Source organism: Anolis sagrei, chromosome 6 (assembly GCF_037176765.1).
Source record: "Anolis sagrei isolate rAnoSag1 chromosome 6, rAnoSag1.mat, whole genome shotgun sequence".
Classification (NCBI taxonomy): domain Eukaryota; kingdom Metazoa; phylum Chordata; class Lepidosauria; order Squamata; family Dactyloidae; genus Anolis; species Anolis sagrei.
In genome coordinates this window covers 134,088,387-134,114,430 of record NC_090026.1, presented here as the reverse complement: position 1 = coordinate 134,114,430, position 26,044 = coordinate 134,088,387, and the positions used below count along the sequence as shown (strand labels likewise).

The window sequence follows — 26,044 nt, the reverse complement described above, 5'->3', positions numbered from 1 at the left end:
GATAGAAAGATTTATTGAGACATGTAGATAGATATTGAGTAACATTGAGAGTTATATAGACAGCTAGATTAATAACCCGGGACTATGTCGGTTCTCGTTTTCATTGTATTTTATTGTATTTTAAAGTTGATTGTATTGTTTTAATCTACTGCTGTAAACCGCTCCGAGCCAAATTGGGAGTGGCGGTATACAAGTCTAATAAATAAATAAATAAATAAATAGAAAAGCTATTGAAAAAGTATTGTGCATTTGCCTCCAAAGCTAACTCTGAGGTGTAGATAGGGAAAAAAACCTGCTTTTTTCAGGCCCGTAGCCAGGATTTTGATTCGGGGGAAGCTGAGTTTGATTCGGGGGGGGGGGGGGGGGCTGAGTCTGGGTGAAAGAGGGTCTACCCTAGCAAACCTCCTGTATCGTTACCCAATCCCCCCATCATGCATATGGGATATATGGAGCATGGTGATCAGATCATGACATGAATAAACACAGCAGTTTAAATAATGCACCAGGAAGGCCTTCTTGCGGACCACCATCAGAATTTCAGGGGGGGGGGCTGAAGCCCCCAAGCCCCCCCCCCCCCCCGGCTACATGCCTGAAGATCCAACCAGGCCATCCAGAATAAACAACAACAATAAAGTTCTGGGTTGTTGTAGGATTTTCGGGCTGCCTGGCCATCTCTTAGAAGAAGCATTCTTTCCTGACGTTTCGCCTACAGAGGTTGTGCGGATGCTTGCCATAGAAGCAGGCGAAAGGTCAGGAGAGAATGTTTCTCGAACATGGCAAGAACCTATAACAACCCAGTGATTCTGCACATGAATGAAAGCCTTCCAGAAGACATTGAACCATCAGTTTCGTTTGGCATCTTCCCAGTCCGTGTAAACCGGCCCTCCCTCTCCCTCCTTTCGCAAGCCTTCCTTCCTTCCTTCCTTCCTTCCTTCCTTCCTTCCTTCCTTCCTTCCTTCCTTCCTTCCTTCCTTCCTTCCTTCCGCAGGCGACCCGGTGTCGTCCCCCCCCACTCTGTGACCTCGACGTCGGCCTGAGGGGGGGGGGGGGCTGGGGTGGTCCAACCGCTGGAGGCGACTCCTTGAGCCCGTGCGGTGCCCCTCCCTCCCTCCCTCCTCGGGGGGCCTTCCTTCCTTCCTCTGGCCGAGCCCCCTCTCCAAGGGTGTCCGGTCTGCCCCCCCCCCCCAAAAAAGCGCTTTCCCCAAGGGAAGCGGCTCCTCCTCGTCCTCCTCCTCCCGTGGGCCGGGCTGGGCAAGGGCTGCTCACTTGGGACGGAGGCTGCTCCACGCCTTCCGTGGGCCGGGAAGGACAAGGGGCAAGAGAGGGAGGGAGGCCCCCGCCGCTGCTCTTCCTCCGCCACAGCCTCCCAGGGAAGGAAAGAAGGAAGGAAGGAAGGAAGCGAGGAAGGACCTTTGAGCCGCTTTCGCCGCCGCCGCGTCCAGAGTCCGCCCCGCACTTGGCCTGCCTTGCCCCCCCCCCCCCACTCCCTCCCTCCTTCCCTAGGTCCGGCATGGCGGCCCCTGGGCCCACGCTCCTGCTCCTGCTTCTCCTCCTGGGAACAGGTGAGGAGGGGTCACGAGGGGAAGGGTCTCTCCCGGCTGGGAACAGCGTGCCCCCCCCCCCCGGCCTGGCTCTCTCTCTCTCTCTCTCTCTCTCTCTCTCTCGTGGAGAAGCCCCGCGCGCCCTCGGGGTCTTTCCGGGGGGGGAGGGGAGCTGGGGCTGGGGTCTGGGGTCCGCGGAGGGGTCTGCCTGCCTTGCCCCGCGCCTGACCCTTCGCCTTCCCTCTCCCCCCAGGGTGGTCCCCCTCCGCCTCCCCCTCCCCCTCGTCTTCCTCCTCGTGCGCGGGGCGCTGCGGGGCGGGGGTCGCGGGGGGCGTGTGCGGGTGCGGCGGGGGCTGCGCGGGGCTGGGCTCGTGCTGCGCGGACTTGTGGCTCTCCTGCCCGGAGGCCTGGCCTCACTCCGGGACGCTCCTCGGCGGGAAGGTCTTCGCCCTCGGAAACATCTCCCTCTCCGGGGTCGCCGCCCACCAAGCCCGCATCCTCTGCCGGTCCGTGAGTCCCGATTCGGGAGGGGGGCGGGGGGGGGCTTGGGTCCTTGGGCCGGAGAGGCCTCCCGGGGGCGGGGTTGGGGGCGGGGGGAGAGGAGAAGGAGAGGGGTTTAACGAGAGGGGAGGGGTCCAAGGGTCGGGGGTCCCGGCTGCCCCCCCGGAGGCCTGGGCTGGCCTTTGGCCGGAGAGACCTCTCGGGGGCGGGGCTTGGAGCTGATCCCCTCCTTTCCCTCCCTCCCTCCCCCTCCCCCTTTTTGGGCTCAGCTTCGGGGGTCCGTAAATCCGGGTGGGGGGGGGGATGAGACAGGGAAGGATTCCAGCGTTGGGGGTCCTGCGCTGCTGGCCTTGGGCCGAAGGGGCCTCCCGGGGATGAGTCTGGGGACGGGCTGGGGGCGGGAGTCCCGTTTGGGGAGATGGGAGAGGGGCCTAACGAGAGGGGAGGGGTCCAAGGGTCGGGAATCCCGGCTGCCCCCCCGGAGGCCTGGGCTAGCCTATGGCCGGGGAGGCCCCTCGGGGGCGGGGCTTGGGGCTGACCCCCTCCTTTCTCCCCCTCCCCTCCCCCTTTTTGGGCGCAGCTTCGGGGGTCCGTGAGTCCCGCTTCGGGTGGGGAGGGGTCCCAGCGTTGGGGGTCCTGCGCTGCTGGCCTTGGGCTGGAGAGACCCCTCGGGGGCGGGGCTGGGGGCGGGGGGTCCCTTTTGAGGAGAGGGGACAAGGAGAGGTCTTAACGAGAGGGGAGGGGTCCCGGTGGTGGGGGTCCCGGCTCCCCCTGGACGGGCCTTTGGCCGGAGAGGCTCTCGCGCGCGGGGCTGACCCCCTCTTTTCTCCCCCTCCGCCCCCCTCCCCCCTTTTGGGCGCAGCTTCGGGGGGTCCGTGAGTCCCGCTTCGGGTGGGGAGGGGTCCCAGCCTTGGGGTCCTGTGCTGCTGGCCTTGGGCTGGAGAGACCCCTCGGGGGCGGGGCTGGGGGCGGGCTGGGGGCGAGGAGAGGGGAGAAGGAGAGGGCTTAATGAGAGGGGAGGGGTCCCGGTGGTGGGGGTCCCGGCTCTCCCTGGCCTGGCCTTTGGCCGGAGAGGCTCTCCCGTGCGGGGCTGACCCCCTCTTTTCTCCCCCTCCTTTTTCCCTCCCCCCTTTTGGGCGCAGCTTCGGGGGGCGCGGTGGTGACGGAGGGCTTCGTCTCCTCGTCGTCGGGGGGCGGCGGTGTGCGGTGCGTGTCCCCTCTGCTCCTGGGCCTGGGCCGCGTCTCGCTGGAGGTCTCCCCGGACGGGGGCCGTTCCTTCCCCTGGACCTCCGCCTGGACCGCAGGTGGGCACCCGGGCGGGGGCGGGGGGCGGGGTCGGGGGGCAGGGGGAGATGCGACCCTCCCCTCACTCTCCCTCTCCCTCTCCCCCCACCCACCTACCCACCCACCCGGCAGAGCACCACAACAAGGTCCCCCCCGGGGAGAAGAGCGTGCTGGAGAACGAGACGCGCTGGCAGTACTACGGCACCCCCGGGACCCAGGCCGGCAACCTGACGCTCACCTGGCGGCCCCAAGACCTGGGGGGGGCCCTCCGCCCCGCCCCGCGTCAACATCGAGGTCTGGGGCTACGCAGAGACAGGTGGGGCACGCAAGGGGGCGTGGCTTCTGGGCGGCAGAGGGTCCTGCGGGGGGGGGGGCGGAGACAGAGAGCCCTGGGGTTGCCCCTCCCTCTCTGGACCGTGAGAGGGAGGGACGGGGAGCTGATTGGCTGGGTGGTGGGACCCCCGCAATGCCTTGAGGGAGGGGGGCAGGCATGGCCCATGACACCGGGTCCAAAATGACACTCCCTCCATCACACCCGACTCTGGGTTTCCACTTGGAGAGAGGGAGGGAGACCAGCAGAACTCTGTTTAGCCTGGGGGGGGGGTCGCTGCTGTTGCACCCCAGGCCTGGGACCCCCTCTGACCCCAGCACCACACAAGAGCCCAGCGTATACACTGCTGGGTTTCATTGTTATGAAGAACTTTCCCACACAGGAGAAGAACATCCCACTTCTGACCCCAATTTGTCATGAATGAAAGACTCCAAAAGCGCCCTCCTTCTTCTTCTTCCCTTCGGAAAGAAGCCCCAAAGTGACCAGGCTGCTCCTGTGCACATCTGACACTCCCCATAGGTACACGATCTCTCTCTTTCCCTTATTGAGCAGATCATGGTGGGTGAACTAGACTCCTCAGGTCTGCCACACTTTGAGTGTTATTAGACTGAGTCTTTTATAGGAATATTCTGCTGATGTCGTCCCAAAGTTGTAAATGAATGATAGACGTCTTCCATCCTGGATCCATTGCAGTTTCCTGGCCAGGTGTTGATTCTTCTTGATTGGTGTTCAGGCATGTAGCGGGGGGGGGGGGGGGGGGGGTTGGGGGTTTCACACCCCCCCCCCCGAAATTCTCATGGTGGTCCGCGAGAAGGCCTTACTGGTACATTATTTAAGCTGTTATGTTTCTTCATATCATGATCTGATCACCATACTCAATATGCATGGGGGTATTGGGGTAATGATACAAAAGGTTTGCTAGGCTAGACCCTCTTTCACTCAGACTCAGCCCCCCCCCCCCCCCCGAATCAAAATCCTGGCTACGGGCCTGTTGGTGTTGATCTTATGTTGACTTCCTTCTTAACTTTGTAAACATTTCCCTTATCACTGTCCCAGTCCTTATCAGAGCTTACTTTTTAGTCCTTATTAGCAACTTTTAATTACAGTCCAGCAAGCAGGTAGTTTAGTCATTACAAGCCATAATATATTACTGGTGTCCCCAAAATTATTAACTCCATCCAAGCTTCCTTCCATTCTTCCATTAATTCCCACACATCATTATATCAAATCCACGTTTATCAAATCTGCAATGATATTTTTGTGACATCATCCCTGACTGCACAAGTCTCCAGTCCTCAATGAGTAGCTAGACTAGATAGGATTAGAGTGAGGCATCCCTTCCCCACATTCCAAAGCACGCTCATCCCGGAAGGGGGTCAGTCTTCCCTCTTCTTCTCTTGCCACTCTCCCCCCCCCCCTTTGAAAATGTAGCAATGAAATCTCTGAGAGGGATGAAGTAACTTAAAATAACTTTAAAACATATAAAATACACAACAATTCAGGAATAAGGAAAGAAGGTGTATAATCCCAAAAAGGGTGAGCCATAGGTGAGAACCAGGCAGCAATGCAAATGTCTCATGCACATCCCAAGGCCATGAATATCCAGAAAGTCACAAATACGGCACAAATCCACAACCAAAGGTACACTTAGTAAAACTTGAGTAAGAATACAAAAACAAGAACACAGAAATCTTCCAGGTTATTTGAATCCAGAACCAAAGCTTGACTTGAAACAAGAACTCAAACCTAGCTTCTTCTTTGAAGGCTCCGTTGCCTGAACTAACTCTTAGGTAAACAACTTGCTAATTAATAGACAGCCATGAAGTCATTTCGTTTCCCATAAATCCTCTCCTCGACTTTCCCACGTAAACGCTATGACCTATTTTCTGCTCTAGTCTGTACATGAAGGCGTTTGTTGACCTCCGTAGCTCCAGGTGTTTTTCTCTGGGAGCCTTCCTTATCACTTAGTTCTTTACTCAACTCCTTGTCTAATGTTGCTGTTTCTGGCTCCTCTGACTGACCTTGGAGCCTTGTATTTTCTGAGTCAAGTTTTCCCCAAAGAGAATATTCATTTCTTTGACTTGAATTTTCACCTTGTTGTACCCCAAGAAATCCCACAATTCTCTCTAAACCAGGGGTCCCCAAACTTTTTAAACAGAGGGCCAGGTCACAGTCCCTCAAACTGTTGGAGGGCCAGATTATAATTTGAAAAAAATATATGAATGAATTCCTATGTAAACTGCACATATCTTATTTGTAGTGCAAAAAACACAAAACAATACAATAATTAAAATTAAGAACAATTTTAACAAATGTAAACTTATTAGTATTTTAATGGGAATTGTGGGCCTGCTTTTGACTGATGAGATAGGATGGTTGTTGTTGTTGTTGTTGTTGTTGTTGTGTGCTTTCATAGAATCATAGAATCAAAGAGTTGGAAGAGACCTCCTGGGCCATCATCCAGTCCAACCCCATTCTGCCAAGAAGCAGGAATATTGCATTCAAATCACCCCTGACAAATGGCCATCCAGCCTCTGCTTAAAAGCTTCCAAAGAAGGAGCCTCCACCACACTCCCTCCGGGGAAGGCAGAGAGTTCCACTGCTGAACGGCTCTCCCAGTCAGGAAGTTCTTCCTCATGTTCAGATGGAATCTCCTCTCTTGTCGTTTGAAGCCATTGTTCCATTGCGTCCTAGTCTCCATGGAAGCAGAAAGGAAGCTTGCTCCCTCCTCCTCCCTGTGGCTTCCTCTCACATATTTATACATGGCTCTCATCATGTCTCCTCTCAGCCTTCTCTTCTTCAGGCTAAACATGCCCAGCTCCTTAAGCCGCTCCTCATAGGGCTTGTTCTCCAGACCCTTGATCATTTGAGTCGCCCTCCTCTGGACACATTCCAGCTTAGAGTCAATCTCTCTCTTGAATTGTGGTGCCCAGAATTGGACACAATATTCCAGGTGTGGTTTAACCAAAGCAGAATAGAGCATGGGGAGCAGGACACTAGGCTCCTATTGGCTTTTTTTGCCGCCACGTCACATTCCTGGCTCATGTTCAACTTCCTGTCCACGAGGACTCCAAGATCTTTTTCACATGTACTGCTCTCGAGCCAGGCCTCATTGTCCCCCATTCTGTGTCTTTGCATGTCGTTTTTCAAGTCATTTCAGACTTAGGTTGACCCTGAGTGAGGGCCAGGTAAATGACCTTGGGGGGCCGTATCTGGCCCTCGGGCCTTAGTTTGAGGACCCCTGCTCTAAACCATCAGTGAACCCATCAGCCTCAGGTTCAGGCCGTACTACAACAGCGGCCTCCTCCATGTGCCCACAGCCAGCTAACCTCTTCTTCTCCTTCTCCTTCTCCTTCTCCTTCTCCTTCTCCTTCTCCTTCTCCTTCTCCTTCTGCTTCTGCTTCTCCTTCTGCTTCTCCTTCTCCTTCTCCTTCTGCTTCTGCTTCTCCTTCTCCTTCTTCTTCTCCTTCTCCTTCTCCTTCCCCTTCTCCTTCACCTTCACCTTCTCCTTCTCCTTCTCCTTCTCCTTCTCCTTCACCTTCACCTTCACCTTCACCTTCACCTTCACCTTCTCCTTCTCCTTCTCCTTCTCCTTCTTCTTCTCCTCCCACCCAGGGAAGCCCTACTCCGCCAACTGGGCCGCCAAGTGGGAGTACCTCTACAGCCTCCAGAGGAACCAGACCAATTCGGGCTTCTTCACCTTCCTGCCTGAACCCTCTGCGCAACACGGCCACTGGGAGCTGGGCGCCCTGCGCATTTCCTCCAGCACCTCCCTCGAAGGCCAGAGGTCAGCCAGAGAGTGGTCAGCAGGCCCTGGACCTGCCCTCATCTCACCCTGGACCTGCTGGCACTGTGGCCACCACTCAGCAGAGCCCCTCCCACCCACGGGGCATGGGGAGAAGGGGAGGTGGGGGCTGTGGACTGTCGGGGGGCCCCTGGTGCCTGCCCCCCTGCGCTCCCCTCGGCTGCTGTGAGGTGGCTTCAATGCCTCTGCCCCACAGCATCTCCTAGGGCCGTGATGGTGAACCTATGACACGCGTGTCAGCACTGACACACATGGCTATTTTTGATGACATACGGCCACATACATAGAAGTACACCTTATAAGAGCCAATCAAATTCCATCCTTAAATTTGTAAAAGGCTCTACAAAATTAACATCTGCATAGTTGTATTGTCGAAGGCTTTCATAGCTGGAATCACAAGGTTCTTGTGGGTTTTTTCAGGCTATAGAGCCATGTTCTAGAGGCATTTCTCCTGACGTTTCGCCTGCATCTATGGCAAACATCCTCAGAGGTTGTGAGGTCTGACCTCACAACCTCTGAGGATGCTTGCCATAGATGCAGGCGAAACGTCAGGAGAAATGCCTCTAGAACATGGCCCTATAGCCCGAAAAAACCCACAAGAACCTATCTGAATAGTTGAGCATTGTTCACTCCATAACTCAGCATGGAATACACATTGTTCTTATTTATACTATAAATATTGCAAAATTGCGTTTATTTTTTTCTCGAAACTGACACCCCACCCAAGTTATGGTCAGGTTTTTGGCAAATTTTGACACACCGAGCTCAAAAGGTTGCCCATCACTGTCCTAGGGAGCCCTGGCTGCCTTCATTGGCATGCACACACCCCACACTAGCCCTGGCTCCTCCACTTCCATTGGCCCTCCTCCTTTCCCCGCTTGGTGAGCCCCCTACCTTCTGGAAGGGGGCTCCAGCCGTGGAGAGACCTCCTTGCCTCCCCCATGAATGGCCCCCAAGCCCCCTCCCTCACTGCCTTCTCCTCTCCTCTCCCGCAGGAACGTGCCTGCCATCTGGAGCAATGAGCATGCCATGGCCTGGCACCTGGGAGGGGGCTTCCGGAAGGATCCGGCCGCCTGGGCCACGGCCAAGTGTCACGAGTGGGACCGCCTGGAGAAGGCCCTCCCCAGCTTCCTGGAGGAGATTGTGGACTGCCCCTGCACTCTGGCTCAGGCCCGGGCCGACACCGGGCGCTTCCACGTAGGTGTGAGGGGTGGGCAGAGCAGAGGGGCTCCTCTTCTTGCCATGGGCACCTGTAGAAGACGTGGGTGGGCACGGCCACCTGGCTCAGCCAAGACTGGGCTGAGACCCCTCCTGAATCCACCTGACGTGGGGCACTTCCACATAGGTGGGGTGCCTCTGCTTGGGTGTGAGCAGTGGGCAGAGCAGAGGGGCTCCTCTTGCCATGGGCACCTGTAGAAGAGGGGGTGGGCACGGCCACCTGGCTCAGCCAAGACTGGGCCGAGACCCCTCCTGAATCCACCTGACCTGGGGCACTTCCACATAGGTGGGGTGCCTCTGCTTGGGTGTGAGCGGTGGGCAGAGCAGAGGGGCTCCTCTTCTTGCCATGGGCACCTGTAGAAGAGGGGGTGGGCACGGCCACCTGGCTCAGCCAAGACTGGGCCGAGACCCCTCCTGAATCCACCTGACCTGGGGCACTTCCACATAGGTGGGGTGCCTCTGCTTGGGTGTGAGCGGTGGGCAGAACAGAGGGTCTCTTCTTGCCATGGGCACCTGTAGAAGAGGGGGGTGGGCACGGCCACCTGGCTCAGCCAAAACTGGGCTGAGACCCCTCCTGAGCCCACCTGACCTGGAGGAGAGCCTTGGGTGGGCCTCTTGCTCAGGGCTGGCTCTCGTTCCTGGTGTCCTGAAGGGCTTTGGCCCCTTTTGACCCTTCCCAGCACATCACACCTGTCTCGTGAGAGGGAGACGATTGTTCAGCCCATCAGAGGTGAGCCTGTGTTTGTGGGAATAGGGCCAGGGTGGGAGGGGTCCTTCTCAGGGCGGGAGGGGCCCTTCTCAGGGCGGGAGGGGCCCTCCTCAGGCTGGCTGGCTCTGAAGGCAGGGAGGCCACTGACGAGGGCAGAAGAACATCAATGGGAGGAGCCATGTGGCTGCCTGACACTGGGTGGACCATCCGCCCCACCTGCCCGCTCCCTTCTGAGTGGCACTCTGGCACAAGGTGAGGTGCTTTCCTGCCCCCCCCCCCCACTCCCCAGTCCCTGCGGATGGCTATGCCAGGCTCTGGAGCACCGCCAAAGGCAGAACAGGCAAGGCTGGTTCTCTCTTGGCACAAGCCTTTGGACTGAGTTGCGCCACATGCCAGTCCCAAGAACACAACCGCTCAAAGGGAAAAGGCAATGGCTGAAGGGGGCCTCACGTGTGGGTGGCTGCAGTTGAGGCAGTGTGACCCAACCCCACGGCCTTGTGCTCTGCCAGCCTCCAGGATGGACTCCCCGATGGTGCAATGGGTTAAAGCCTTGTGCCAGCAGGGCTGAGGACTGACAGGTCCGACGTTCCAATCCAGGGAAAGCGGTTTGAGCTCCCACTGTCAGCTCCAGCTCCTCATGCGGGGACATGAGAGATGCCTTTCTCCCACAAGCATAGAATCATAGAATCAAAGAGTTGGAAGAGACCTCATGCGCCATCCAGTCCAACCCCATTCTGCCAAGAAGCATGGTAAAACACCAAAACATCAGGGCAATGTCATAGAATCATAGAATCCAAGAGTGGGAAGTGACCTCCTGGGCCATCATGCAGTCCAACCCCATTCTGCCAAGAAGCAGGAATATTGCATTCAAATCACCCCTGACAGATGGCCATCCAGCCTCTGTTTAAAAGCCTTCAAAGAAGGAGCCTCCACCACACTCCGGGGCAGAGAGTTCCACTGCTGAACGGCTCTCCCAGTCAGGAAGTTCTTCCTCATGTTCAGGTGGAATCTCCTCTCTTGTAGTTTGAAGCCATTGTTCCCTTGCGACCTAGTCTCCAGGGAAGCAGAAAGGAAGGTTGCTCCCTCCTCCTCCCTGTGGCTTCCTCTCACATATTTATACATGGCTATCCGACATTTGAATCCAGGGAAAGCGGTTTGAGCTCCACTGTCAGCTCCAGCTTCCCATGTGGGGACATGAGAGATGCCTTCCTCCCACAAGGATGGTAAAACATCAACACATCCGGGCAATGTCCTTGCAGATGGCCAATTCTCTCACATCAGAAGCAACTCACAGTTTTTCAAGTCGCTCCTGATACGAAATAAAAAGCCTCCAGGATGGGAGACTGTCATGACTTCACAGGGGTCTGCCTTTGAAGATTGTTCCAGGCTGTTGCTTGGGATGAACAGGAGGCGCAGCGTCTCCGGCCAAGGCTGCCAAGGGCTTTGCAGTGGCTATTTGAGCATCAAAGTCCTCACCCCACACTCGTCTGTGGGAAGGCTCACCTGCCTGCTCCTCACTCAGGTCACACTGGGGAGCAGTTGGGCACCATTTCTGGACACACCTCCCTGGAAGTTGGTCCCACTGAAGCCAGCAGAGTTGTCATCGTTGTCGCCCCCCCCCCCCCCGGGCACAAGAGTTTCTAGCCTAGTTCCTATGGATTATAAATGTTTGTAGGTAAATGTTGACAGTTTGGCTGAGGGCCCAGTGCAGATCTTCTGCTGAATGTTGATCTAGATAGAAATGCTTTGAGTGAGGACGTCATCCCGTGAAGAGGGCGGGACTTTGGAGTGACCTCAGCTGGTCTATCTTTGCTTGCTTCTAATAATAATAATAATAATAATAATAATAATAATAATAATAATAAATTTATATTCCGCCCTTCCCACCCCGAAGGGGACTCGGGGCGGATCACAAGTACACATGCACAGCAAACATTCAATGCCATTTGTATAGATAGTACACAGACAGAACAGAAGGAGGTTTTTGTGCCATGCCACAGAGGGTGCTGTCGCCCCATCCTCTATGACGAAGAGCTGTCAGGACTTCCTCATTCCTGCATTTTCTGATCTTCTTTTCCTTTATGGCATTGTAAAACACCTCCTCCATTTTTTAGCGGTACCTAATTTATCTAAACGGCTAAAGCTGTTTTCGAACTGCTTAGGTAAACAGTGGGCAGGGCTGATGGTTGGCTGCCCACGCCAACCCAGGGTTTGAACTTGCAACCTTTCGGTTGATAGATCTTATAGTTTCTGATGATTTACCAGCTGTGCTAAACCTCCGTCCCTTCCAGACAGACTACGGATGCGACATTGAGAAGGGGAGCGTGTGTACCTACCACCCGGGCGCCGTGCATTGTGTGCGGGGCATCCAGGCCAGGTAAGGCAGCCTTCTGGCCTCATTTCCCCATGGAAGGACAGGTGCATTTTGGGAGAATGCTGAGCTGCTTCCTCTTCTCTTTCTCTGTCCAGCCCCCGGTATGCGGCAGGCCAGCAGTGCTGCTACGATGCCACGGGGGTCCAAGTGCTCACTGGAGACTCCATGGGGGGCAGCACGCCGGATCGGGGCCACGACTGGGGGTCGCCTCCCTACCAAAAGCCCCCACGCATCCCTGGCTTCTCGCACTGGATCTACGACGTCCTCAGCTTCTACTATTGTTGCCTGTGGTCTCAGAACTGCCCGGTCTACTTCCAGCACCGCCCCTCCAGTGGATGCCAGAGGTATCGGCCCCCCAGGGCAGGTAGGCCCCCCCTTCGGGTGTCTCAGTGGGGGCTCTGCAGGAGGGTCACACAGCTCGTGTCCATGGCAATCTGGGAATGGTTTCAGACACAGAATCATAGAATCCTAGAATCAAAGAGTTGGAAGAGACCTCCTGGGCCATCCAGTCCAACCCCACTCTGCCAAGAAGCAGGAATATTGTAGTTTGAACCCATTGTGTGGTCTAACCAAAGTGGAATAGAGCATGTGGAGCATGACTTCCCTAGATCTAGACACTATGCTCCTATTGATGCAGGCCAATATCCCATTGGCTTGCATCAATAGGAGCATAGTATTTAGATTGCACATTGGAGTACAAGATTGTGGTTGTGAATCTTTTTTAAAGGGACTCTTTTTTGGCAGAACCAGAAAAAACAGATTGAGGAATAGCTTTTGTCTGGGACAGGAAAAGGACCTGAAACTTTTCCGTTGGGAAATCAAGCATTCTTTCATTTTATTTACCACCAGTTTCAGGGATGCCTATTAAATTTGACTTGCTTCGTTGTGTTAAGAGTTCAGGTTCATCTTGTTTTTTTTCCCCACATGCTCTTATACATTAGCATAGAAACACCTAAGGCCATTCACAGCAGGGGCATCACGGCGGGTGGGGGGTGGGAGAGGGGCTGCTTGTGACCCACTAAAGCAGGGGTCAGGAACCTTTGGTCCTCCAGGTGTGGTGGACTTTAACTCCCACAATTCCTTGAGGCCAAGGTAAGCCTTTGGGGTGAATGCCGAGCCTCAAGGAATTGTGGGAGTTGAAGTCCACCACACCTGGAGGGCCGAAGGTTCCCCATGCCTGCACTAAAGCAAACCCACTTCACGGCCCCATTTCCATCACAAGCTATGCTTTAATTTACACATTTCTATGATTTTTAGTTTGAATCTCTCTTGAGAGGGAAAAGCGGGATACGAATACAACAACACCATAATAATAATAATAATAATAATAATAATAATAATAATAATAACAATAATAATAATAGATAAGTGAGTTACATGGAAGCTTTGCTTGGAGTCCTCCAATCCTGGCTTTGGATGTTCACATCAGTCTCAACCACACCTGGAAATTGCTGGGACTGAATTTCGAGGGTGACGTTTGCAAGTGCGGTCCCATAAAACTTTCCACTTGCCTCCAGGAAGTTCTTGGTGACCCAGTTGGGATGAGAAAGTGGCTCTCCCTGCTTCACGCCCACCACACCTTCGGGGCTTGATCACCCCAGAGAGAAGCGTGGCTCACCCTCCCTTGTGGCTTTGGCTTTGGCTCTGCTGGAGACTGAGCTGGAACTTGCCAGAAAGGGCATCTTTGAGGCTGGCTCTCCCTCCTTCCACCACAGATGTGAAGTAGGAGGCTCATTGAGAGAAGCAAGGAGGGCATGGGCTTGTGGTCAAGGAGGGCCAAAGGAAAAGCCTGGACATCCCCTGTCTGACTCCGTCCACTAAAGACAAGTTAGCAGAGCCCCCGGTCGGTGGCGCAGTGGGTTAAACTGCCGAGCTGCTGAACTTGCTGACCAAAAGATGGCAGGTTCGAATCCGGGGAGCGGGGTGAGCTCCCACTGTCAGCCCCAGCTTCTGCCAACCTTGCAGGTCAAAAACATGCCAATGTGAGTAGATCAATAGGTACCGCTCCGGTGGGAAGGTAAGGGCGCTTCATGCAGTCATGCTGGCCACATGACCTTGGAGGTGTCTATGGAGAATGGCTTAGAAATTGAGATGAGCACCAGAGTCCCAGAGTTAGAGATGGCTAGGCTTGAGATCAGGGGAGAAAATTTACCCTTTTCCTTAAAGGCAAGAAGAACACCTCTCTCCCTGGCCATTCCTTCCTTCTGCTGCCTTGTATAGTGTGCGACCCAGGGCAAGGGTGGGGGGCAGCCACGCCTTCTCCTCATGGTTGGGGCCCGGCTGTCTTCTCTGGGAAGTTCATGGCTCCCATTCTGTCCCTGTGTTTCCTCCACAGCCTCAGCCTTTGGGGACCCTCACTTCATCACTTTTGACGGCATGAACTTCACCTTCAAAGGCCTCGGGGAGTACACCCTCTTGGAATCTGACCTGACCCTGCTGACCATCCAAGGGAGAACCCGCCCAATGAGGAGCCCCAATGGGACAGAAGGTGAGCGCGGGAAAGGTGGAGGAGGGGGGTGCTCCACTTCTCCTGAAGTGCAATGCAATGCAATGGTGTCACCCCTCCTTCCCATCAACCCCACCACACCCCTCTTTGCAAGCTAGGAAACCACAGGCAGCCATGGAGTCATGCTAACCTTTGTGACAGTGGGGTGGGACATCTCCAGCTCAGAGTGCTCTGCGGCCACAAGTAGCCATGGATGGAATCCAGGGGGAGGGTCTGGGAAGCTAACCTCCACCCACCCCCATCCCAAGACACCAACTTGATTTCAGTCAGGGAATCATTGAATCCCCACCCCACCCCGCGGAAACTTGCAGAGATGTCTCCAAGGTGGCCAGCCAAGGGCTTCCTTAAATAGCAAGCTCTTCCTTCCTTCCCTACAGCCATGTCTTCCCCTTCTTTCAGTGCCAATAAATGGCAGCCTTTGGCTTATTGTTGCCTCAAGGTTGGGAGGCCTCAATCACTCATCAAGAATGAGGACTTTGAGCTGAACTAAGTCATTTCAGGAAACGCTTAGGGAGCCCTTGATGGTCAAAGACCTTCAGTTCCCTCATCCCGTCCCCAGCTGTCATTTCTGAGAAAGCAGATGCACAACAACATGGTGGGTTCTTCTGAAGGACCACTTGTGGACCCCAGAGCAGGAAAGATCAGATGGGCGCAAGCATGCCTGCTGAGGAGCGTCTTCAAGAGCTGGGTCATGCTTACCTTGAAGAAGAGAAGGTTGAGAGGCAATGTGAGAGGAGCCATGGATAAATGCGTGAACGATGTCACAAGGATGAGGGAGAAGGACTTATCTTCTGCTGCCCTGGAAAGTAGGACGCAATGGAGCCTTGGGTTCAAATGGCAGGGAAGGAGATTCCACCTGAATCTTATTAGGAAGACCTTATTTATTTATTTTATTTATTTATTTACTACATTTGTAGACCGCCCTTCTCAGCCCTAGGGCGACTCACGGCGGTGTACGACATAAAAAACCAGGTATAATTTCAACAAAGCAATTACACAACAACAATAAACAACAACACTATCAATAATACATTTATACTAAAGCATTCACCACGTCTCATCGTTGAATCACCTTCCTGTCTGTAAGGAGAAGAGCTGTTCAGCAGTGGAACTCTCTGCCTCGGAGGCTGGTGGAAGCTCGTTCCTTGGAGGCTTTTAAACAGAGGTTGGATGGCCATCTTTCAAGGGTGCTTTGATTGTGCTTTTCCTGCATGGCAGAAGGGGGTTGGAGCTTCCATCACACTTCAGGGCAGAGAGTTCCACTGCTGAACAGCTCTCACAGGAAGTTATTCCTCATGTTCAGGTGGAATGGTTCAATTGCATCCTAGACTCCAGGGCAGCCGAAAACAAGCTTGCTCCCTCTTTCCTATTACTTCTCCTCACATATTTATACATGTCCCTCATCATATCTCCTCTCAGCCTTCTCTTCTGCTGGCTAAACATGCCCAGCTCCTTAAGACGCTCCTCATAGGGCTTGTTCTCCAGACCCTTGATGCTTTGAGTCGCCCTCCTCTGGACACACTCCAGCTTGTCCACCTCTCCCTTCAGTTGTGGTGCCCAGAATGGGACAGAGTGTGATTCTAGATGTGGTCTGACCAAGACAGAATAGAGCCTGGGGAGCAGGACTTCCCTGGATCTAGGCACCTGCTGCAGTCTCTTCCTGTGTTTACTTCCTTGAGCTACTTTGTGGTCTGCGTAAGAAGAGCCTGTGGCTGGGTCAGAGCAAAGGCTTGCATCCTCTCAACAAGTCTTCTTCGCTGCTGAAGTTGAGCCGTTCTTCACCGCCTCAGAGCTGCAAGGTGTGGCCAAGGAGGCACCCAGTGTCTCAGGACGCTTCTTGCTCCCTCCACCTCCACTTTGGATGGCTCCCATCCATTTCCTGGTGAGGAGGAGGAGGAGGAGGAGAGGAGACCTGAAGCCTTTGAGCCTTGGACTGGGAACCACCTATTCACACCTATGCAAAGGGAGCATGCAAATCAGGCAGCGCTCCCTTTCCTGGCAGAGGGAAACCTCTGCCGCTCTTCTGCTGCTTGCCGGAAAGGAAGCCATGCAGAGGTGGATCTGTAATTGGTTAAGTGGACGAACACAGTGAGTGCTCACTAATGCTTCCTCTTCATCCTGGAAAGAAGGGACGAGTGGGGGGCCATCTGCAGGGTTCCCCCCTGGGCCCGGTCCTGCTCAGGATCTTCATTCATGACTTCTTAGATGAAGGGCGAGAAGGCAGGATCATCAAGTTTGCAGACGACACCAAACTGGGAGGGATAGCCAAGACTCCAGAGGACAGGAGCAGGATTCAGAGGGATCTTGACAGATGATGGGCCAAAACGAACACAATGAAGTTCAACAGTGGCAAATGCAAGATACTCCACTTTGGCAGAAAAAATGAAATGCAAAGATACAGAATGGGGGACAATGCCTGGCTCGAGAGCAGGACGTGTGGAAAAGATCTTGGAGTCCTCGTGGACAGGAAGTTAAACATGAGCCAGGAATGTGATGTGGTGGCAAAAAAAGCCAATGGGATTTTGGCCTCAGGCATCAATAGGAGCAGAGTGTCTAGATCTAAGGAAGTCATGCTACCGCTCTATTCTGCTTTGGTTAGACCACATCTGGAATATTGTGTCCAATTCTGGGCACCACAATACAAGAGAGATATTGACAAGCTGGAATGTGTCCAGAGGAGAGCGACTAAAATGATCAAGGGTCTGGAGAACAAGCCCTACGAGGAGCGGCTTAAGGAGCTGGGCATGTTTAGCCTGATGAAGAGAAGGCTGAGAGGAGGCATGATAGCCTTGTATAAATACGTGAGAGGAAGCCACAGGGAGGAGGAGGGAGCAAGCTTGTTTTCTGCTTCCTTGGAGACTAGGACGCAATGGAGGAATGGCTTCAAACTACAAGAGAGGAGATTCCATCTGAACATTAGGAAGAACTTCCTGACTGTGAGAGCTGTTCAGCAGTGGAACTCTCTGCCTTCCCCGGAGAGTGTGTGGTGGAGGCTCCTTCCTTCTTTGGAAGCTTTTAAACAGAGGCTGGATGGCCATCTGTCAGGGGTGCTTTGAATGCAATTTTCCTGCTTCTTGGCCGAATGGGGGTGGACTGGATGGCCCAGGAGGTCTCTTCCAACTCTTCTAGGATTCTAGGATTCTAAGAAGGAAAGTCCAACCAAGGCCAGATCCCCAAGTGCTTTGACTTATAGGTGGTGCTTACCATTGCCCTGCTCCAACATCTTAAGGTCAACATATAAAGCAATCCCAGGAAGCCAATACCTGGGGAGGGTGGGGCCCGTTCCCAATATTTCAAGTTGGGAAAACTTTTGGGATCTGCCTCATTTTCTGACCCTACCAGCAAACCAGAAGTGAAAGCAGCCACGCAGACACATACATTATAATAAGGAGATGAACACTTTTCATTTCTATTTTGACAAACCTATGATTTGTTGTTTACTTCACCTGGGCCCACGCCTCCTCTCTGCAGCTGACACACCAAAGTTTTGCGACACTCATGGTTAGGAAAGCTCTGCTCCGTAATGAGGCCTCTAGCGCCACCTGGCAGGGAAAGCCACCGGGATTTTCAAGGGGATGCCACTGAGTTTAGTGTTTGTGGATATTTGTAGTTTAATGTATTATCAAAGGCTTTCATGGCTGGAATCACTGTGTTGTTGTAGGTTTTTTCAGGCTATATGGCCATGGTCCAGAGGCATTCTCTCCTGACGTTTCACCTGCATCTATGGCAAGCATCCTCAGAGGTAGTGAGGTCTGTTGGAAGTAGGAAAAAGGGTTTATATATCTGTGGAATGACCGGGGTGGGACAAAGTACTCTTGTCTGCTGGAGCTAGGTGGGAATGTTTCAACTGATCACCTTGATTAGCATTTGATGGCCTGGCAGTGCCTGGAGCAATCTTTTGTTGAGAGGTGATGAGATGTCCCTGATTGTTTCCTCTCTGTTGTTGTGCTGTTGTAATTTTAGAGTTTTTTTTAATACTTGTAGCCAGATTTTGTTCATTTTCATGGTTTCCTCCTTTCTGTTGAAAGTGTCCACCTGCTTCTTGTGGATTTCAGGGTTGTAGTTTGTTTTTATTCCAGCCTTGAATGTTTGCCGTATTGATGTTGTGCTCCGCCCTGAGTCCCCTTCCGGGCGAGAAGGGCCGAATAGAAATGCTTCAATAAATAAATAAACAAATGCGTGTGGTTCCTCTGGGCTGCACTCCCAAAGAGTGTTTCCCAGAGCGTGTGGTGCTTTAGTTGCCCTTTGGCTTGGCTTTGGGGGCAACCTCTTTGGAGCCCTTCATGGCCAACCAGACCCTTCTTCCTGCAGAAGCAGCTCGGGCTCCTGGTTTGTTTTCTGGCTCCGTCTCTTGATTCTTGGAGCCCGTAAAATGCTCCAAGCTTTAAGGTAGTGGTTCCCAACCTTTTTGGGCCAGGAACCACTTTGACCAGGAACCCTTTTGGGACTTCAACATTAGTCCCAAAAGGGTTATCAATTAGTTTTTGGTCAACTTTAGATTCTGTTTGATTATTATCTGAGTCACCCTGAGGGCTGAGAAGAGCAGTATACAAATATAGTAAATAAATAAATAAATTTGGGGTGCTGATCGAGAAAATGGCATTGGATAGACCACATCAGCTCTAGTTTCTGATACAGAACATGTGCCATCCAGGAGTCACCATCTGCTCGCCCATCTATATCAATAAAAAGGTAATGTTTGTTTGTGAGATTAACAGAACTCAAAAACCACTGGATGAATTGACACCAAATTTGGACACAAGACACCTCTCAGGCCAACGAGTGACCATCACTCATCAAAACATTGAAAACACAGCAGAAGAGACTTAAAAAGCCCAAAAACAAAAAAAAATTACAACATATGCTCAAAATCACATATATACACAAACACATACATACACATATACACAAATATATACACACATATATGTGTATATACACACACAAAATACATATATACAGACTGGGCCACAGCAACACATGGCAGGGGATGGCTAGTATTTAATAATTTAATATTTAATAATCTAGAGCCATAGACCTTATTTTAGGTCTCCTGGCCCACCAACTTGCAGCTTACAGGTTGGGAACCACTGCCTTAAGGAATGCCATTCTTTGGATCCCTCTGGGCATTGGGCCAGGTATCAGACCTGCTGAGATTTGAGCTCCCTTCAAGAAAACAAGGTGTGTGGCTCCTGGGGAAAGACACCTCCGAGTGGGCAGGTGGACGGCAGGTAGGGAACTTCAGGAGGGTCACCCCCCCCCCCAGCCCTTCCCTCTCCTTTGTTTGCACACTCAGATATCCAGAGGCCAAAGCAGACCTCATTGGAAAAGGTAGCACCGTAGTTTTACTCCCAACCCTCCCTGCCTTGCCCCCCCCCCCCAGCACACCAGGTTGGCACCCCCAGCGCCTGGGTCACCAGGTACACAGGAGACCCAAGGGCCCCATCCCACTGGAACTGGTTCCTCATGCTGGTTCCTTGTGCGAGGAACACCACACATGTTCAAGCTTTCTTAGGTAGGATAAAAGGTGGTCTGCTGACCGAGACACAAGACCACTCACACTGGCTGCCTGGAAACAAAGGAGCACGTTCCCCTCTTTAAACATCTAAAGGAATCTTCTTTTGCTCAGTGACCCCCAACATGGAGGTGACACTCCCCCCAAGCATCCACACTAAATAGGCAATGGTGGGGCCTCTTGCTTCTGGTCCTCTTGCTGCCAATGGCCACTCCCCTCTTCTCACATGTCTTCAAAAACCTGGTGGTCGAACATCCAGGTGGAGTTTTCAGAGGTATCTGCCCAAGCTTGTTGGCTCTTTAACTTTCTTACTTAGGCAATCCCTCATAGTCCGAGAATGATGGTCCTCCAAGTGTAGTATCCTGGCGGCGGGTCCATAGGTGACTGTGGAGCCCTATTCTTGACCCACATGTTCTCCCACAGTGAGGGCATCCGTTTCCAGGTGGAAGGCGGTCCCAGTCAGGGTTGGCTTGATGCGTCTTCTTCACCTTGGCACATTTCTCTCTTTCGCCCTCCATTCGTGCCTCCTCAAATTCTGCAGCACTGCTGGTCACAGCTGACCTCCAGCTGGAGCGCTCAAGGGCCAGGGCTTCCCAGTTCTCACTGTCGATGCCAGAGTTTTTAAGGTTGGCTTTGAGCCCATCTTTCAATCTCTTTTCCTGCCCACCAACATTCCGTTTTCCGTTCTTGAGTTCGGAGTAGAGCAACTGCTTTGGGAGACGGTGGTCGGGCATCTGCACAACGTGGCCAGTTGGTGTTGAGTGTTTTTCCAGTCTTGCTGTATGCAGTCTTGAGGGCCTCTGAGGACCTCATCAGGTGCAGGGAGAGGAGCGTCTTCTCCTCGCTGTTGAAAGGGAGTCCCATGTAGGCCTGTTTGATCAAGAAAAAATTTGTTTCTAAAATCGATTTGTAATTGGGGTGTTTTTTTGTTTCGATATTTAAAATATTTACAAAACTTTCCAAAAAAATGTTTTGTTATTTACGAAATTTCGTAAATATTTACAAAACATTTTAGAAACAAATTTTTTCTTGATCAAACAGGCCTAAAATAGCCTGAGTAACTATGAGGAGCCACCTACCTGCTTGGCCAAAAGATCCCCCTCCAGAACGCTATCACTTTGCTCTCCTGGGCGCCGCCATCTTTACTGCTCGACGGCGTGAGCAATCCCTTTCCCTGCTTCACCTACGGAAAGCCTGAAGGGACATACTTTCTTCCTCAAAAAAAATAAATACGTATTTGAATACTTGCTTGGTCTGTGAAGCTTGGTTGGCAGGTTGAGGCGTGTGTGGGGAGGGAAACTGATGGTCAAGGCGAAGGCAGGGGAGAAGGGCGCGCGCGAAAGGGAGGGAGATGTGATTGGCCGGCGGGGCAGATGATTGACAGAAACAGGAGAAGGTCGTTGCAGCCAAGCGAAGAGAGAGAGAGGAGGGTGCAGCAGCTGAAGCCGATCGGATGGCGCGCGCGCTCCTGCGCCCTCCTCCTCCTCCTCCTGAGGAGAAGGTCGTTGCAGCCAAGCGAAGAGAGAGAGAGGAGGGCGCAGCAGCTGAAGCCGATCGGATGGCGCGCGCGCTCCTGCGCCCTCCTCCTCCTCCTCCTGAGGAGAAGGTCGTTGCAGCCAAGCGAAGAGAGAGAGAGGAGGGCGCAGCAGCTGAAGCCGATCGGATGGCGCGCGCGCTCCTGCGCCCTCCTCCTCCTCCTCCTGAGGAGAAGGTCGTTGCAGCCAAGCGAAGAGAGAGAGAGGAGGGCGCAGCAGCTGAAGCCGATCGGATGGCGCGCGCGCTCCTGCGCCCTCCTCCTCCTCCTCCTGAGGAGAAGGTCGTTGCAGCCAAGCGAAGAGAGAGAGAGGAGGGCGCAGCAGCTGAAGCCGATCGGATGGCGCGCGCGCTCCTGCGCCCTCCTCCTCCTCCTCCTGAGGAGAAGGTCGTTGCAGCCAAGCGAAGAGAGAGAGAGGAGGGCGCAGCAGCTGAAGCCGATCGGATGGCGCGCGCGCTCCTGCGCCCTCCTCCTCCTCCTCCTGAGGAGAAGGTCGTTGCAGCCAAGCGAAGAGAGAGAGAGGAGGGCGCAGCAGCTGAAGCCGATCGGATGGCGCGCGCGCTCCTGCGCCCTCCTCCTCCTCCTCCTGAGGAGAAGGTCGTTGCAGCCAAGCGAAGAGAGAGAGAGGAGGGCGCAGCAGCTGAAGCCGATCGGATGGCGCGCGCGCTCCTGCGCCCTCCTCCTCCTCCTCCTGAGGAGAAGGTCGTTGCAGCCAAGCGAAGAGAGAGAGAGGAGGGCGCAGCAGCTGAAGCCGATCGGATGGCGCGCGCGCTCCTGCGCCCTCCTCCTCCTCCTCCTGAGGAGAAGGTCGTTGCAGCCAAGCGAAGAGAGAGAGAGGAGGGCGCAGCAGCTGAAGCCGATCGGATGGCGCGCGCGCTCCTGCGCCCTCCTCCTCCTCCTCCTGAGGAGAAGGTCGTTGCAGCCAAGCGAAGAGAGAGAGAGGAGGGCGCAGCAGCTGAAGCCGATCGGATGGCGCGCGCGCTCCTGCGCCCTCCTCCTTCTCCTCCTGAGGAGAAGGTCGTTGCAGCCAAGCGAAGAGAGAGAGAGGAGGGCGCAGCAGCTGAAGCCGATCGGATGGCGCGCGCGCTCCTGCGCCCTCCTCCTCCTCCTCCTGAGGAGAAGGTCGTTGCAGCCAAGCGAAGAGAGAGAGAGGAGGGCGCAGCAGCTGAAGCCGATCGGATGGCGCGCGCGCTCCTGCGCCCTCCTCCTCCTCCTCCTGAGGAGAAGGTCGTTGCAGCCAAGCGAAGAGAGAGAGAGGAGGGCGCAGCAGCTGAAGCCGATCGGATGGCGCGCGCGCTCCTGCGCCCTCCTCCTCCTCCTCCTGAGGAGAAGGTCGTTGCAGCCAAGCGAAGAGAGAGAGAGGAGGGCGCAGCAGCTGAAGCCGATCGGATGGCGCGCGCGCTCCTGCGCCCTCCTCCTCCTCCTCCTGAGGAGAAGGTCGTTGCAGCCAAGCGAAGAGAGAGAGAGGAGGGCGCAGCAGCTGAAGCCGATCGGATGGCGCGCGCGCTCCTGCGCCCTCCTCCTCCTCCTCCTGAGGAGAAGGTCGTTGCAGCCAAGCGAAGAGAGAGAGAGGAGGGCGCAGCAGCTGAAGCCGATCGGATGGCGCGCGCGCTCCTGCGCCCTCCTCCTCCTCCTCCTGAGGAGAAGGTCGTTGCAGCCAAGCGAAGAGAGAGAGAGGAGGGCGCAGCAGCTGAAGCCGATCGGATGGCGCGCGCGCTCCTGCGCCCTCCTCCTCCTCCTCCTGAGGAGAAGGTCGTTGCAGCCAAGCGAAGAGAGAGAGAGGAGGGCGCAGCAGCTGAAGCCGATCGGATGGCGCGCGCGCTCCTGCGCCCTCCTCCTCCTCCTCCTGAGGAGAAGGTCGTTGCAGCCAAGCGAAGAGAGAGAGAGGAGGGCGCAGCAGCTGAAGCCGATCGGATGGCGCGCGCGCTCCTGCGCCCTCCTCCTCCTCCTCCTGAGGAGAAGGTCGTTGCAGCCAAGCGAAGAGAGAGAGAGGAGGGCGCAGCAGCTGAAGCCGATCGGATGGCGCGCGCGCTCCTGCGCCCTCCTCCTCCTCCTCCTGAGGAGAAGGTCGTTGCAGCCAAGCGAAGAGAGAGAGAGGAGGGCGCAGCAGCTGAAGCCGATCGGATGGCGCGCGCGCTCCTGCGCCCTCCTCCTCCTCCTCCTGAGGAGAAGGTCGTTGCAGCCAAGCGAAGAGAGAGAGAGGAGGGCGCAGCAGCTGAAGCCGATCGGATGGCGCGCGCGCTCCTGCGCCCTCCTCCTTCTCCTCCTGAGGAGAAGGTCGTTGCAGCCAAGCGAAGAGAGAGAGAGGAGGGCGCAGCAGCTGAAGCCGATCGGATGGCGCGCGCGCTCCTGCGCCCTCCTCCTCCTCCTCCTGAGGAGAAGGTCGTTGCAGCCAAGCGAAGAGAGAGAGAGGAGGGCGCAGCAGCTGAAGCCGATCGGATGGCGCGCGCGCTCCTGCGCCCTCCTCCTCCTCCTCCTGAGGAGAAGGTCGTTGCAGCCAAGCGAAGAGAGAGAGAGGAGGGCGCAGCAGCTGAAGCCGATCGGATGGCGCGCGCGCTCCTGCGCCCTCCTCCTCCTCCTCCTGAGGAGAAGGTCGTTGCAGCCAAGCGAAGAGAGAGAGAGGAGGGCGCAGCAGCTGAAGCCGATCGGATGGCGCGCGCGCTCCTGCGCCCTCCTCCTCCTCCTCCTGAGGAGAAGGTCGTTGCAGCCAAGCGAAGAGAGAGAGAGGAGGGCGCAGCAGCTGAAGCCGATCGGATGGCGCGCGCGCTCCTGCGCCCTCCTCCTCCTCCTCCTGAGGAGAAGGTCGTTGCAGCCAAGCGAAGAGAGAGAGAGGAGGGCGCAGCAGCTGAAGCCGATCGGATGGCGCGCGCGCTCCTGCGCCCTCCTCCTCCTCCTCCTGAGGAGAAGGTCGTTGCAGCCAAGCGAAGAGAGAGAGAGGAGGGCGCAGCAGCTGAAGCCGATCGGATGGCGCGCGCGCTCCTGCGCCCTCCTCCTCCTCCTCCTGAGGAGAAGGTCGTTGCAGCCAAGCGAAGAGAGAGAGAGGAGGGCGCAGCAGCTGAAGCCGATCGGATGGCGCGCGCGCTCCTGCGCCCTCCTCCTCCTCCTCCTGAGGAGAAGGTCGTTGCAGCCAAGCGAAGAGAGAGAGAGGAGGGCGCAGCAGCTGAAGCCGATCGGATGGCGCGCGCGCTCCTGCGCCCTCCTCCTCCTCCTCCTGAGGAGAAGGTCGTTGCAGCCAAGCGAAGAGAGAGAGAGGAGGGCGCAGCAGCTGAAGCCGATCGGATGGCGCGCGCGCTCCTGCGCCCTCCTCCTCCTCCTCCTGAGGAGAAGGTCGTTGCAGCCAAGCGAAGAGAGAGAGAGGAGGGCGCAGCAGCTGAAGCCGATCGGATGGCGCGCGCGCTCCTGCGCCCTCCTCCTCCTCCTCCTGAGGAGAAGGTCGTTGCAGCCAAGCGAAGAGAGAGAGAGGAGGGCGCAGCAGCTGAAGCCGATCGGATGGCGCGCGCGCTCCTGCGCCCTCCTCCTCCTCCTCCTGAGGAGAAGGTCGTTGCAGCCAAGCGAAGAGAGAGAGAGGAGGGCGCAGCAGCTGAAGCCGATCGGATGGCGCGCGCGCTCCTGCGCCCTCCTCCTTCTCCTCCTGAGGAGAAGGTCGTTGCAGCCAAGCGAAGAGAGAGAGAGGAGGGCGCAGCAGCTGAAGCCGATCGGATGGCGCGCGCGCTCCTGCGCTCTCCTCCTCCTCCTCCTGAGGAGAAGGTCGTTGCAGCCAAGCGAAGAGAGAGAGAGGAGGGTGCAGCAGCTGAAGCCGATCGGATGGCGCGCGCGCTCCTGCGCCCTCCTCCTCCTCCTCCTGAGGAGAAGGTCGTTGCAGCCAAGCGAAGAGAGAGAGAGGAGGGCGCAGCAGCTGAAGCCGATCGGATGGCGCGCGCGCTCCTGCGCCCTCCTCCTCCTCCTCCTGAGGAGAAGGTCGTTGCAGCCAAGCGAAGAGAGAGAGAGGAGGGCGCAGCAGCTGGAGCCGATCAGGAGGAGGAGGAGGAGGGCGCAGGAGCGCGCGTGCCATCCGATCGGCTTCAGCTGCTGCGCCCTCCTCTCTCTCTCTTCGCTTGGCTGCAACGACCTTCTCCTGTTTCTGTCAATCATCTGCCCCGCCAGCCAATCACATCTCCCTCCCTTTCGCGCGCGCCCTTCTCCCCTGCCTTCGCCTTGACCATCAGTTTCCCTCCCCACACACGCCGCCCTCAACCTGCCAACCAAGCTTCACAGACCAAGCAAGTATTCAAAATACGTATTTTTTTTTTGAGGAAGAAAGTATGTCCCTTCAGGCTTTCCGTAGGTGAAGCAGGGAAAGGGAAAGGGCTCCCAGGCACCAGCAGCACAGCAGCCTCCATCCCATTAACGAGACGAGCTGAAGCTCGTAAAAAAAATGGGGCTGCTGTTTCGATATTTTTAAACCCTTCCGGGTTTGAAAATATGTTTTGAAATCGCGTCGGATATGCTAAAAATAACGAATAAATTCCGAAAAACGAATTAACGAACTAAAACCAACAGGCCTAGTCCCATGTAATCCATCACATGATGCTGGGCTACTTCTGGTGGGACTCCATGGGGCTCCACTGTGGCAGGGAGGGAAGCAGAGACCAGGAGAGTGGGGTGTTTTCCCGACTCCTCATTGAAGAAGGGAAGAGGAGGAGGAGAGGAAGCGGGAAAAGATGAGGAAACTGATGGTTGGGAGCAG

The 26,044-nt window shown here is 55.2% G+C and overlaps 1 protein-coding gene across 1 annotated transcript in view; it reads left to right on the top strand.

Moving 5' to 3' along the window:
- The first annotated feature begins 1,329 nt into the window (after window positions 1–1,329).
- Window positions 1,330–26,044, top strand: part of SUSD2 (sushi domain containing 2) — a 29,883-nt gene continuing 5,168 nt past the window's right edge. Inside the window, 10 exon segments of the mRNA XM_067470468.1 lie at window positions 1,330–1,562; window positions 1,795–2,055; window positions 3,185–3,346; window positions 3,459–3,601; window positions 3,603–3,642; window positions 7,273–7,444; window positions 8,458–8,659; window positions 11,681–11,766; window positions 11,859–12,127; window positions 14,099–14,251. Of these exon segments, the coding sequence (XP_067326569.1) occupies window positions 1,511–1,562; window positions 1,795–2,055; window positions 3,185–3,346; window positions 3,459–3,601; window positions 3,603–3,642; window positions 7,273–7,444; window positions 8,458–8,659; window positions 11,681–11,766; window positions 11,859–12,127; window positions 14,099–14,251 (1,540 nt within the window). The 5' untranslated portion in view covers window positions 1,330–1,510.